Raw genomic sequence first — 14,901 nt, 5'->3', positions numbered from 1 at the left:
CTTACCATGTGGGTCAGGCGTTTGACACTTCAGTAGGCTCTTATGAAAACCGTTTGGAAAATTGTCTTCTCCTGTGGCCCTCTTCTGGGCTTCCAGAATTTACAGACTGCCTCTTTGGAGTTTTGCTTCCACACCCATGCATCCTCCACAACTCTCCTTGGGGAAAAGTTTGCCTCTCCTCTTTCTCGCTCTTCTGTCGAGGACAGGCCCCAGCCAGCATCTGTGCTCCATTTCGCTTGTAACCACAGCCACTTCAACTCGCACCCAGAGGCCAGAGCGAGCATGCCTCACCCAGCCGCCCACCACAGGCTCTCCTGCCCTTGTGCTCTGGAAAAGAGAAGATGCTCATACAAGCAGCTTGGAGGGAGCATAATTTCTGCTGCCAGCATGTCCTTGAGGAGCTGGCAGCCTCTCCCAGAGCCTTACAGAGACCATGTGTGTTTTTATCATTGTAATGCCACACTTAAAAATTGTTTCTCCTGATGATATTAATGCATTCGTATTGCTGAGAAGTTAGAGAATTCAGAGAGTTATGCAGAGGAAAATAAAATCACCTGTAATCTTGTCATCTAGTGATACCTTCTCTTGACACTTTGATGATTTTCCTTTTAGCCTTTCTTTCATGCAGATACATAGCTAACTGATATAATCACATGCCATGTATATTGCACAAAACTAATATTATTTACTTTTGGTCTTTAGTACTTTTTTCTTATAATAAAATTACTACCTGCAAATGTATTAATATATTTATTCTAAAATTATTTATGTGATTACTATTTCCTGTGCAAAAACACACACATGTGCAGATATACACATACATATACACATCAGGAGGAAGAGAGAATAAGAATCAAATATGATTGTCTAAGAACAGTGGACTCTTACGGGTAGAGATTATTATGCCTAATGGAGTCAACATCTACTGGAATTCTGACCTAATTTATGTGTTTATTCCAGAAATATTTTGGAAATATCATGTAGATAAGGCATTAAGTTAAATACTTAGAGGACACAAACAGGAATAAGATCTTGTCACTGATCTCAGGGACTGTCTTATGGGAGAAGGATGTGTAGGAAAATCTTCATGGCACAAAGCAAAATGGGAAAGTGTTATAAATGCCATAATTATATAAATTCTTACAGAGATGCAGGTAACTCTGACTCTTCAGATCAGGTGAAACATACTGCCAGAGAGAGCATATGGTCAGGCCCTTAAAGAACCAGTAGAATATCCGTAGGGAAATGTTTAGGCAAGAGATGGTACGAAAAAGCAAAGAGGTTAGGCAAGGGTGTGGTGCGGTAGTGTCCTGCTTTCCAGAATGTGGAATGACAAAGTGGGGAGAATGACTGAAAGGGGAGGTTGGCTGCCAGGCCATGGAGCACTATGCCAGAGTCTGAACTGTATACCAAACATAGGGGCAGGTGAGACTTTGAACAGAGAATGACATGATGAGCTTGTATTTGGAGAAGATGATCCTGGTGGAGAAAGTAGAAGTGGAGATCATTTAGGAAGCAGTTATAATACTGTAATAGTCTGAGTAAGAAATGGTGACAGCCTAAAGAGGAAAAACGAAATAAGCAAAGAGCTGGTGAGCTCAATGGGGGAAAATCAACATGACTAAAAGAAACATTGATGGGAGAAAAAATAAAGATGACCCCAAGTTTTCTCTTTTGAGTGATTCAAAGGATAGTGCCCCCTTAACTGAAAGAGGGAACACAGAAGTAGTAAGATCATAAATTTAGCTTGGGTCATGTTGAGATTGAGGTGGCCGTAAGACATGTTTGGGGAGATTTTGCTATTCTGCTGCCAATTAAAGTTCAGTGCTTGGCCAAAGAGATCAAATCCTATAGGTGTGGATTTGGAAGTCAGTTTAGCTGAGGTGGTTGAGCCAACGACTGACCTCAAGAAATGTTAGGCAAGTAAAAAGAGAAGAAAATATAGAACATAACTTGTAAAATATTTCAAGTAACAGTTGGCAGAAAGGAAAGGTTGGCAAATGAGGAAAACAGGAACCAAATACGAGAGAAGAGTTCAGGAAAACACTTATTTACAGGTACAAGTGGTAGGTTTTCATCCTGGTGTTTCAAATAATAATCATTAGCTTGCCTGACCCTCAGCTTTTCTCATATGGAATATATATCCTAAAAGGATGGGTTTTAAAAGATAATAAATGTAAAAATGCTTTGGTAAGCCATCAGACACTTTGCAAGTCTTGGGACTTTGAGTCAGTGTCACAGAAGTGAAGAAAGTGGAGACTTCCAAGAAGGGAAAAAGTGGTGGCAGATGCTACAGAGTTTCAGAAGAATATTATTTTTAGCTCAACTCATTTGGCTTGTGATTTAAGGAAGTTAAGTCAAAAGGGCGAATCTGTTCTCTAAAGACTTAGAATAGGATTTTCCAAAGTATGTAGCACGTGTCCCTGGTAGGACAGGAGGTGATTATATTTTTGTTTGTTTTGCTTTATATTTTTTTATTGAAGTATAGTTGGTATACAATATTATGTTGGTTTCAAGTACACAACACAGTGATTCAACAGTTATATACACTATTAAATGCTCACCCCACCTAGTGCAGTTACTATCTGTCAACATAAAAAGACATTACAGAATCATTGGCTATATTCTCCATGTTGTGCTACTGTCCCCATGACTGTCTTATATTATGATTGAGAATTTTGTGCCCATTTTTACCCTTCAATCTACCCACCCATCAACCTCAATCCCTCCCCCATGGTAACTGCCCATCACTCCTCAGTGTCTTTGAGTCTACTGCTGTTTTATTCATTTTGTTTTGTTTTGTTTTTAAATTCCATTTGTAGGTGAAATCATATGGTATTTGTCTTTCTCTGCTTGGCTTATTTCTCTTAGCAAAATACCTTCTAGGTCTACCTAGGTTGTCACAATAGCAGGATTTCTTTCTTTTTTATGGCTGAATAATATTCCATTGTGTATATGTACTACATCTTCTTTATCCATTCACCTATTGATGGATACATTTTGCTTCTGTATCTTGGTTATTGTAAATAATATGGCAATAAACATAGGGGTGCATATATCTTTTCAAATCAGAGATTTTGTTTTCAAGTAAATTCCTAGAAGTGGAATTACTGGGTATTGTAGTATTTCTATTTTTACCTTTTTGAGGAACCTCCATACTGCTTTCCAGAGTGGCTGCACCAATTTACATTCTCACTAGCAGTGTAGGAGGCTTCATTTTTCTCAACATCCCCACCAACACTGTTACTTCTTGTCTTTTGGATAGTGGCCATTCTGACTGATATGAGATGGTATCTCATTGTGGTTTTGATTTGCATTTCCCTGATGATTAGCGATGTGGAGCATCTTTCATGTGCCTGTTGGCCATCTGTATGTCTTTTTTGGAAAACTGTCTATTCAGGTCCTCTGCCCATTTTTTAATTGGGTTATTAGGGGTTTTTTTCAGTGTTGAGTCGTATGGGTTCTTTATATATTTTGGATGTTAACCCATTATAGGATATATCATTTATGAATACATACAGGAGACAATTTTGGATTTGACACAGAAGAACTGAATCACATAGTGAGAATATTCTTTTGTTTCTCTTTTAATCCTTCTGATTTATGTTGAGGGAGAAAGTCTTAGAGCAAATAATCTGTAACATCTCATACTAGCTAATGTCCCTTTTCAATAAACACCTTCACGCTGTCAACATTATCTAGATAGAATTTAACAATATCACAGTAACTTTAAGGTTAACGTCTATAATACCTTCTTATTTTGGTGGGGATACCAGCTTTCCAGTTGCAGTAGTGAGATGAAGTTTCCTTTTAAAATAAAGTGTTTTAAACAACAAGGTAATAAATTTTTTAAATATTAAGAACATAATTGTGTAGGTGGTGGGTATAGATATGGCTAAACTGACAGAGTGGTATTCCCATGATAGAAGTTTGGAAAGTAATAGACTTAGGAGAGCCCATCCTCCTTCTGTTGTTTGGAGCGGCTGCCTTAGTTCAGCCAGGTTGGAACAATGCTGGAAATCTACCCTGCAATGGGGAAGTGTGGAGGTCTTGGCTCCTGGACTTCCAGATCTAGATCCGGTCCTTCTCCTCTGTTGGGTCAATTTTTGAAACCAGTAGACTTTTCTGGACTCCTGTGTTCTTATCTGTTAAAAAGTGAGTGTCACTTTTGAAGGATTACTAGCATTCCTTTGAGCAATTAATTCTGTGATTCTTTGAGTGATTAGTAAATAAGCCTATGCTTTCAAACTGATAGAAGTTAAAATGTTTTTCTCTACAAGTCATCAAAATGTGACAATGCTGAAGCTGTTCACAGACAAACATCCACAGCAAGGAGAATATCAACAAATTCATTCTCTAATGAGGATTCATATTCTACTTCATCTGTGAAGGATAGTTCTTTCAATAAGGAATCTCTGCTTTAGTTAGGGAGATTGATTAAAACTGCAAATGAAATTGTAAATGAAAACTTGTTTCAATTCCCTGAGCCTAGTGCTTTATGCTAACACCCCCCAAGTCAGTAGTTTCACTGCAGTCATATCTAATCAATCCATAAAGCCCATGAATTTTGTGCCTTATTGCAACTCTTGGTTTTTAAGTCCTGATTCTTAAAAAGATGTCTCTATTCATCTACTTACAAATATCTTTCCATCTTTTAAAATTCATTTCCCTGAGAAGAGAGAGGGCAAGTGAAGTATTTTCTAACTGGCTGAAAGTTCTCCTAAGTATTTTTGTAAGTCAATGTTACCCTGCTTTCCAAGTTACTCTTACAAACAGAAGCAAACCACCTGTTTGGAATATAACAGTAGGGTGACTTCCGTCATCAAAAACAGTCAACCGGGCAGTAAATGAAAAATGGATATAGCATGAGGATAGAAAAAAACACACACACAGTCCTTGGATCTGAAAAATTTGTGTTTGTTACTACCTTTAGAAAGTTTCTGTATGCACATTTTCTCTTCTATGATTAAACAGGATGTATTTGTTCTTGTCAGTTTTTGAACTGCGTGCCTGTCGTTCTCTGCTCTGATGAAGGTGCTCTTGTGCAAGCACCTTAATCATTGTAAGATTCATGTTTTCAATCTGACAAAAAGGGAAAATGATATAAACCATTGTTATGACTGAATTAGTGTTTGTATGTAAAATCCTCAGCAATGTGTAGATACCTCCTAGTACTCAACAAGTTTTAATTCCCAACTTTGTAAAAACACTGTCTAAACAGTTGAGATTAAACATGTACTTGATTTTGGAAGATTATCTTCTACTTCCCTTCAGAGCCTCTTTCCTTCTCCTATTCTCTACACAGTAGTAAACTTGATTTCCTGGTTCTGATGATTACAGATTAGAAGAGCAGATTAGCAGGTGTAAATGCACTGGGAGGAGAAAGACAAAGAAAATGAATAAAATAGAAATAACTTAGGAACTATAGCTATGGAGCCATGTAGTGCAGGGGAAAACAGCCCCTTAGTCCACTGTAGTCACTTAGGGCTTGTCTATATCACTGCAAGTTATAGCAAGGGGTAATCCAAAGACAATCTTGATTTATCAAAGCTACATGAAATTGTATATTCTTTGCTTATTTTAGAAAACATGCAGTACATATTGGAAGAAATTCAATATGAAACGGACAAAATTTTAAGTAAATTTTTTTTTTGCTTTTAAGGTAAACCCTTAGCTACCCAAAAAATCAGCCCTAGAGATGAACTGTCTGCAAGGGTTCCACATAAGCAGGGTCTTACTGAAATGTTATTTGTGTACCTCCAGCAAATAAGCTAAGGTTCCACACATTCTATTCTATGGGAGAGGAACGGCATTTCTAATTACCAAGTGAACGCAGATGGCCTTTCCTTTAGGTTCAAGAAAGATCATTTGACTTGTGGAAGCGCTTGTGGATCTTTGCAGCAGCACCTTTCATAAACTTCCCAGGAGCTTGGTGTTAGCCCCATCTGCCCAGATGGAACCCAGCGGCTGGCATCCATGGATGTCACCTTGATTGTCATGGTGTCACCTGTGTCACCTATGATTCTCAGGGCAAAACATTTGAACTGGGCCTGATCTGCTCATTAAAACAAACTCCTTTCTAAGTCATCCCTATAAGAACAGCAAAAACATAAGTCAGCACAGACTCAAGTGCCCCATTGCATACTGACTCAGCACCACAAATACGTAACTAAATCAATCTGAAAGGAGTCAAGCAGTGGACAACTGCAGACAGCATGGAGAGACAACATGTAGAATCCAGCACCATCGGAGGTCAACCAGTCAAATACCAGGGCTGGATTTTTCAAAGAACCAGATAATGCCAGTTTTATGGCCATTAATAACATTCTAGTTATATAAACAAAGATAAGAGTAATAAAAAATAAACTCTGCTTCTCTGTGTCATCTGATTGCCAACAGGGTTCAGAAATGAACTTTCTCATTGTGCACATGGCATTGCACAATGGGTCAATGATCATTCTACAGCCCCCTCCCCAACCTTCCATTTCCCTTTTATGGACAGCCCTTAGTTCTGCCAGATCCATAAGCTATTCTTTGGTTTCCCTTTAAAGCTCTTTGATTGTGCCTCTGGTAGTTAATATACCAAATGGTCTTCGGGGTATTTCATACGTGTGCCCTGCAGCTAATCAGAACGCCTTGGCCCACTGATTTCCTACCTCTGTGTTTTCCACATGTTTAAGAGCTCAGTTCAAACACCAGGCCCACCAACTTCTGGAGAGGCATGGCAGAGCTCAGTTCTGATTTGGGTGTCTGCTTCAAACAGAGATTTTCCAAAGGATATCCTGTAGGAGATAAATCATTTCATTAGGCCATGTTCACTTTTCAAACCAGGAAGCAGAGTGCCTGCTGTGTAGGAAAACTCAGATAAAGTTGTTATGGCTGTGCTCAGAGCTCTTGTAAATATTGCTGTCAGTGTCTTTTATACAGGTTGCATCAAGATTGTATTTAAACATTGACAGGTTAATTACATGTTTTAAAGCTATGTTTATTGAGAGCTGATAGGAAAGCTGCAAAATGAGTCCTTTACATATCACAATGACATTTTTTTTCCCTCAAATGTCTCCCCTAGCTGATTACTCCTCACGCCATCCGTGTGCAGACCCCTCCTCGGCACATCCCTGGTGTTGTAGAAGTCACACTGTCCTACAAATCCAAACAGTTCTGCAAAGGGACGCCAGGAAGATTTATTTACACAGGTGAGAACAGAACTGCCTTGGCCCTGTGGGTCTTTTACTTTATCTTGTATAGCATGTATTTTATTTTTAAATCTAATTTCTGTTAAGACCCTCTTTCTTTCTTCATTTCACCATATGTATGACCCAATGAATTACTTTTATTATTATTTAAGAATTCATCTGGGTGTCTCTGTTGAATGATAGGACCAGTAGAAATAATAGGTTGGATATCTAAAGAAGCAGCATGAGAAATAATGCAAAGGGCAAGGAGCACTAGAGAATCCTGAGTCTGGATGCTAAGCTGCCGTGTGGAAGTTCATTTGCTTGATGGAGTAGGGATGTACTTTAATCAAGTACAGCGTTCTTCTAGCCTACCCATAGCATTTGTATTAAATACAATTGGTAGTTGTCATATTTAATTCTGGGTTGGTGCTTTATTCCCCCTCCAAAAATAGCCTTGGCACATAGGCCTGCCTTGCTGTAAGAAGCTAGGGTTAGACGGTGAATGTGGATCCCCTCCCATCAGTGAGAGAGAGCCAGGCAGGCAGTCAGTGAAAATGCATCAAGTGCACAATCTGAGTGCCCAAGGTGTACTTTAAGAGATTCTCAGGTTGCAATGTATAACCAAACACCCAGGGATCTTTTTATAATTCAGATTCTGAGTCAGTAGCTCTAGGTAGGACCTGAGACTGTGCCTTGCTAGCCAGCAGGGCCAAGTGAGGCTGATGATCCTGGTTCAAGACCCAGGCCAGAGTAGTGAGGCTCTAGGCCCTCTGCTTAGGAGTGGTCATCTTGGGGGGGTGGCTCCAGGAACTGGTCCTATGCTTCCTTCTTCATTCAATAAAGAACCACAAGGCCAGTTGAAATAGAGTGTAAGTTGCTTTCACACAAAGAAACTCTTGAGCAGTGAAGGGATAACTCTGTTAACACATCCTAATTACAACATACAATTAAATGGACAGATTGTATTTTGCTATGACATTTTACCTCAAAACAGCTTTTCTTTTTTGTTTTAATACTAGGAACAAAATGAACCATGCTTCTTCGTGTCTCTCTCTCAAAATTATAAAAACAATTAATGCATCCTAACCCTTGGAAATGCCTCCCAGCCCTTTAAACAAAATGCAGGTTTGGTGCCTGCCTGACGATTAGTTTTAGTTAATTGAAAATTATAGGATTGACCCAAGAGGAAAATTTTGTTTGCACTCCAATCACTTTTACAAATTAAGGAAAATTACCACAATTTTGTTTAGCTAAGGTTTCACACTGAGTTCAAGAAATTAGCTCAGCCATCCCAACAAAGTCAGCACTTTGTTAGTGAGCGCTTGAAAAAATAATAGTCTATCTGGAGTTTTGTGGTGTATACAAACGAAGCATAGAGAAAGCTATGATGCTTTATAGAAGTAGGCCAAGTGTTTTTAATTAGGCTCATTGGTTCAGCGTAAGTTTTGAAGAACAATCAAACTAGCAGATTAGCTGTTTCTTTTAAAGCTAGGATTTCTTGCCATTCATTTTTCCCATGAGAACTTCCACATAGCACTATTTTTTTTTTTTTTACAAGCCTCATTATAGGCCTGCAGGAAAAGGACCAATTGAAACTTCTGTTACTGTAACATTCCCCACCATCATTCCGATGGGTGGGAGTTTTTCACAATGTTCTTCACTGAACTCAGTGTTCTGGAACATATTACAGAACCACAGAGGCCAAATGTTTTCTCTGAGGAGTTTGGACTCTGTTTTTGGCCAAAAACATTTAGGCCTTGCTGGATGCTTATTTACTCTGCTATTAAGAACAAGAAAAGGAGAAGAAAAAGAAGAAGAAGAAAATGGTTGTGTGGTGGGAGGTACGGCAGGCAGTCAGGCATGATTCCGCTTGGGTGACAACATCCCAGCCCCATTAATGGTTCCAGTTTGTGGTCAGGTCTCATTTAGAAGAAATTATTTTTAATCAGTGTTCAACAAAATATCCCCTTGAGCCACCTGGCCATAAATGTTTTTAAAAAATCATCCCCACTAAATTACTTAAGTCCTCAATAGAAAATAGCTAGGTACCTATCATTATTTGGAATGTGTTTTTTTTTGTTTGTTTTAACCATTAAAAGAAGTTGCCATCAGTTAAAGAAATCATGTCTTGGAAAAGCTATATCATACGGGAATTAAGACCAGAGATCAAAGCAGCCGATTTTCAAGTCTAGCAAAGTAGTTAAGGATCAGAGGGATAAATACCTTGTGCATACGCACCTGTGTAAGTGTGTGGGAAATTTAAACTATGAAGAAAGACTTCTGCTGATTTTGCCTCAAACTGTGGGCAAGAGACAAGAACATGCAGTTTTTTAAGTTTTCTAAGAGTCTTATCTCTCCCTGTGTTGGAAAAATAAAATTTTGAAGAAACTAGTACAAAAACTTCCTCCTGATATGGTGAGCTGTTAACAGATGTTGTGACATTCTAACAACAGGGAAATCTCCGCTAACTGACCTACACGTGTGCCTCTTGATCATTAGCGTTAAATGCCCACATCAAGCAACTGTCACTTGTCCCTGACTGGTGCTGCTGGCCCCTGTGATTTACTCAGTTTACCTCTCTGCTTGTTATCTCTTCCTGGGGAAGGCAGAGATGGGTCATAAAACCTCCCTGTCTTTATACCCAAACAACCCCTCAGGTCACTGTAAATGTGCAGCCCTCTTCTTCTGTCCATCCACAGAAGCTCCCATGTCATTTTTTTCCTACATCCACTGTGCTTCACAATGTGAGGCTTCATTTTCTGGATGGGCTGAGCCAACCCTCTTGTTTCTTAGCGGAATGTCACTTGGAATATTTCCCTTTAAAAAAAAAAAGGAACTAATCTAGGACTGAAAAATAACAACCCAAACTAAGGCACTGTTGCTGTTTTCTGAGTGTGCCTGCATTTTGGTGTGTGTATGTGGAAGTCTCTAAAAATCCATAATCATAAAAATAAAAAAGAAGACCGAGATGGGAACAGCATGGTCTAATCTATGCAAATAAAGACAGACTTTTTGGGGAGGGAGGAAAGAATTTGACTAAACACAGATTGCCTGCAAGCTGGCTCCGCTTGCAAGGAGTGAGAGCTCTGCTCTCCATCCCTGATTGGTTCTTCAGAACAGGGACACAGGAGGAGATCTTAAGCACACCAGATGCGCGGGTCTCTGGGTTTGCCCAATCGGAGGGAGAGAGCAAAGTGCATCCCAACTTGATCAGAACAGAACAGCTCAGTAGTACTTGCCAGATCTTATTTATTGTGTCTGGTTATTCTTATGTAAATGCAGGGCAAGGCTGACTTTAAATTTTACATGTTTTCTGATAGAAGGAAACAAAAACTCTCTCTGCTGACAGGACTGTTTGCAAACCCTCGAATGGTGAGTCAGGTCAGTTAGTCCAGCAGGAAGTAAATCCCCCATAAACCTACACTGCCATGGAGAGGGGGCTTCTCACTACCTCCGTACTTCTCAAAGCTCGTTTTCCCGCAGTTGTTCCATCTTTAAGTGTCGTGGATCTTTTAGAATTGTAATCTCTCCTGCTAAACTTCAGGTAACTTCGGAAGCTGCTAAGACTCTTAGCTTTTAGTTGCTTCTTCAAAGTTCTTAGAATTGGTTTCCCTCATAAGAAGTGGCCAAATCCCAATGCAGTTTTCACTTCATTCCAGTTACTTCTCCATTGGAGAGGCTACTATTTTGGGGGAAAATATGCCTGAATAAATGGGCCAGGGGGATAATGTTTGACTGGCTTGAGTGTGCACGGAGAGCCCTGTACAGCCTGCTCCCCAGAACGCTGCTGAAAGCTACAAGGAATGATCACTTAACAGCTCAGAAGTTGGGTTAGGTCACTTAAGGAATTTCTCCCACCAGGCTCTTTCATTCTAAACATTTCTCACCAACCCCCTTGTCCCTGCGGAACAACTAACCCAAAGTTAAGTCTCAGTGTTCACGTTGAAATAAAAATGTGTCCTCTTTGTACCTCTTGATCAGGATTATAGCTTTGCTTGTACCAGGGACCATTCTGGCCTGATACACACTGTGGAACTTGGTAACATGTACCAAGTCTTTCAAGATTTTTTCTTTCTCCCATTCCTCTTGTTTACTCTCTCTTCCCTTTCCCTCCCTTTTCTCCCACCCTTCCCTCTCTTTTCCTTCTTTCCTTCAATTCATCCTTCCCTCCCTTACTCCCAAGGAGACAATGCAACATAGTGATTGAGGGCTTGGGTTCAAGAGATGATGGGTGTACATCAAACTTTCATCTGTGCCACTTCCTGGAGAGGTTATTCTTAGGACATCATATGGCTTCGAACTATAGTCCCCTCATCTTTACAGGGGAATAATATTTGCTGGGGTTGTTTTTAGTATCAGGAAGTGTATATAAAACACCTATCATAAGCTAGCATGAACATCTAGCCAGATGTTAGTAGTTTCCATTAATAAGTGATGGCCATTATAATCATCATTCTCTCATTTGTTACTTAGTCCTTACCATGCTGTGAATATTTAACATGTATTCTTTATCATCGTTATCATTTCCTAGAGGTCTAAGAAATGTCCTTTAGGATTTTTAGTAACAAAACTGTAGGTATCAGTAAATTAAAGAAACAAGTAGCACCAGTCAGCTACAAATAAAAAGAGCAAAGTATGAAGAAGGTACCAAGAAAAAGAGATTTATAAATATGAATACAAGCATACCTCAAAGATATTGTGGTTTCGGTTCCAGACCACTGCAATAAAGCAAATATTGCAATAAAGCAAGTCAAATGAGATTTTTGGTTTCCCAGTGCACATAAAAGTTATGTTTATACTATACTATAGTCTGTTAACTGTGCGATAACATTATGTCTTAAAAAAACAATGTACATACCTTAATTAAAAAAAAATCATCTGAGCTTTTAGCAAGTTGTAATCTTTTTGATGGAGAATCTTCCCTTGATGTTGATGGCTGCTAACTGATCAGGGTGGTGGTTGCTGAAGGTTGGGGTGGCTGTGGCAATTTCTTTAAAATGAGCTGATGAAGTTTGCTGCATTGCTTGACTCTTCCTTCCATGAACCATTTCTCTGTAGCATACAATACTGTTTGGTAGTGTTTTACCCACCGTAAAACTGGAGTCAGTCCTCCCAAACCCTGCTGGCTGCTTTATAACTAAGTTTATAGAATATTCTAAATCTTGTGTTGTCATTTCAATAATCTTTACAGCATCTTCACCAGGACTAGATTCCATCTCAAGAAACCACTTTCTTTGCTTACCAGTAACAAGCAACTTCTCATCTGTGTAGCTTTTATCATGAGATGCAGCCATTCAGTCACATCCTTAGGCTCCACTCATAATTCTAGTCCTCTAATTCCACCACATCTACAGTTACTTCCTCCACTGAAGGCTTAAACCCCTCAAAGCCATCCATGAGGGTTGGAATGAACTTCTTCTAAACACCTGTTTATGTTGATATTTTGACCTCTTCCCATGAATCATGAATGTTCTTAATGGTATCTCGAATGGTGAATCCTTTCCAGAGTGGTTCCAATTTACTTTGTCCAGATCCATCAGAGAAATCTCTACCTATGGGAGCTATAGCATTAGAAAATGTATTTCTTAAATAATAAGACTTGAAAGTTGAAATTACTCCTTGAAGCATGAGTGGCAGAATGGATATTGTGTAAGCAGGCATGAAAACAACATTGATCTAATTGTCCATCTCCATCAGAGCTCTTGGGTGACCACGTACATTGTCAATGAGCAGTAATATTTTGAACGGCACATTTTTTTCTCAGCAGTAGGTCTTAACGGTGGACTTAAAACATTCATTAAACCATGTTGTAAACATATGTGCTGCCATCCAGTCTTTGTTGTTCCATTTCTAGAGCACAGGCAGAATGAATTTAGCATAATTCTTAAGAGCCCTGCGATTTTCAAAATGGTAAATAAGCATTAACTTCAACTTAAATTCACCAGCTACATTAACTCCTTACAAGAGGATCAGCCTGTCCTTTGAAGCTTTGAAGCCAGGCATTGACTTCTCCTCTCTACCTATGAAAGTCCTAGATGATATCTTGTAATTCTCTTTTGACCTAGATGGGCAATCTGTCATTTACTTCAGCCACCTTCAGGAATTAACTTAGCTAGATCTGGAGTACTTGCTCCAGCTTCTGCATCAGCACTTGCTGCTTCACTTTCCACTTTATGTTTTGGAGATGGCTTCTTTCCTTTGACCCCGTGAACCAACCTCTGATAGCTTCGAACTTCTTGCTGCAGCTTCCTCACCTCCCTCAGCCTTCACAGAATTGAAGAGAGTTAGGGTCTTGCCCTGGATTAAACTTTAATTTAAGGGAATGCTGTGGCTGGTTTGATTTTCTATTCAGACCACTACAACTTTCCCATAGCAGTAATAAGACTGTTTTGCTTTCTTATCATTCATGAGTTCCCCGGAGTAGCACTTTTAAGAACTTTTCCTTTGCATTCACCACTTGGATAAGTGGCCAAGAGGCTTAGCTTTTGGCCTACTTCAGTTTTCAGCATGCCTTCCTCACAAAGCTTCATCATTTCTAGCTTTTGATCCAAAGTGAGAGATGTGTGACTCTTTCTTTTAATTGAACACTTAAAGACCATTGTAGGGTCATTAATTGACCTAATTTCAATATTGTTGTGTCTCAAGGAATAGAGAGGCCTGTGGAAAGGGAGAGAGAGAGGGGGAAATGAAAGGTTGGTAGAGCAGTCAGAACACACACACCATTTATTGATTAATTTCATTGTCTTATATGGGTGCAATTCGTGGTACCCCCAAACAATAGTGACATCAAAGATCTCTGGTTACAGTTCATCATTACAAATACAATAATAAGAAAAAGGTTGAAATATTGTGAGAATTACCAAAATGTGACACAGAGATATGAAGTGAGCAAATGCCATTGGAAAACATGGTGCCAATAGACTTGCTAGATGCAGGGTTGCCGCAAAGCTTCAATTAAAAAAAAACACAGTATCTGCAAGGTGCAATAAAGTGAAGCATAATAAAATGAGGTATGCCTGTATAACAATTTTGTTACAACAAGTACTTTTTCAGGAATGGCCTCAAACAATAAACATTTTAATCAGGCAGCCCTGATGCATAAAATTCCCTGGTGTTGATTTTTTAAGGAACAACACATGCTTGTTCTCTTGTTTCCATCTCAAACTTCAGACCCTCCTTTGGAGGCTATTGTAACACAGGTACAGTCTATCACCAGGCCTTTCAAATGTGTTTAGATTATAATCAGCTTCGACTGCAGGTTCAAGAGATTTCAGGCCAGAAGTCTCTGTTTCTAGTTCTTGGAACCCTCCTTGACAAATGAAGGCTGCCACCCTGGAGATAAATAAAGTTGTCAGTTTTAGGGGAGCAGTGGGGAGTTTGCACCTAATGAGTCTAAAGTTCTTTAGCTTCTTATACTAATTCGTTGCCAGATTAAGCTTCCAAAAAGCCACTTTCATAACATTGCCCTGCAGTGCAAGCTTTCCTGTTTGCTCACTGTATGTAAGATGCAGTCCCAACCCCTATGTGGGATGTCCCCAGTTTACTGTGCCCTGTCAGCCCCAGTCTCCTCAGGAGGCCTCAAGATCACTTCTTATTTAACAGCTTTGGATATGGTGATTTCCCACTGAGATCCAGTTCAAACTCTATTCTCCCTCTGAAGTGTTCTCTTGACAGAGTACTGGTCTGAGAACAAGAAGGCCTGGTGGCCCCAGCTCTGCCGTAA

General features: G+C 39.5%; 1 protein-coding gene across 11 annotated transcripts in view; it reads left to right on the top strand.

Moving 5' to 3' along the window:
* Positions 1-14,901, top strand: part of EBF1 (EBF transcription factor 1) — a 376,768-nt gene that overhangs the window by 291,610 nt on the left and 70,257 nt on the right. For all 11 annotated transcript variants that reach the window (XM_036915412.2, XM_057491234.1, XM_057491220.1 and 8 more), the window contains one exon: positions 7,070-7,196. In XM_036915412.2, coding sequence (XP_036771307.1) covers positions 7,070-7,196 — 127 coding nt within the window. The remainder of the gene's footprint in view (positions 1-7,069; positions 7,197-14,901) is intronic.

The sequence above is a fragment of the Manis pentadactyla genome, chromosome 2, assembly GCF_030020395.1.
Source record: "Manis pentadactyla isolate mManPen7 chromosome 2, mManPen7.hap1, whole genome shotgun sequence".
In the NCBI taxonomy this organism is placed as follows: Eukaryota; Metazoa; Chordata; class Mammalia; order Pholidota; family Manidae; genus Manis; species Manis pentadactyla.
This window is presented reverse-complemented; position numbering and strand designations above follow the sequence as displayed.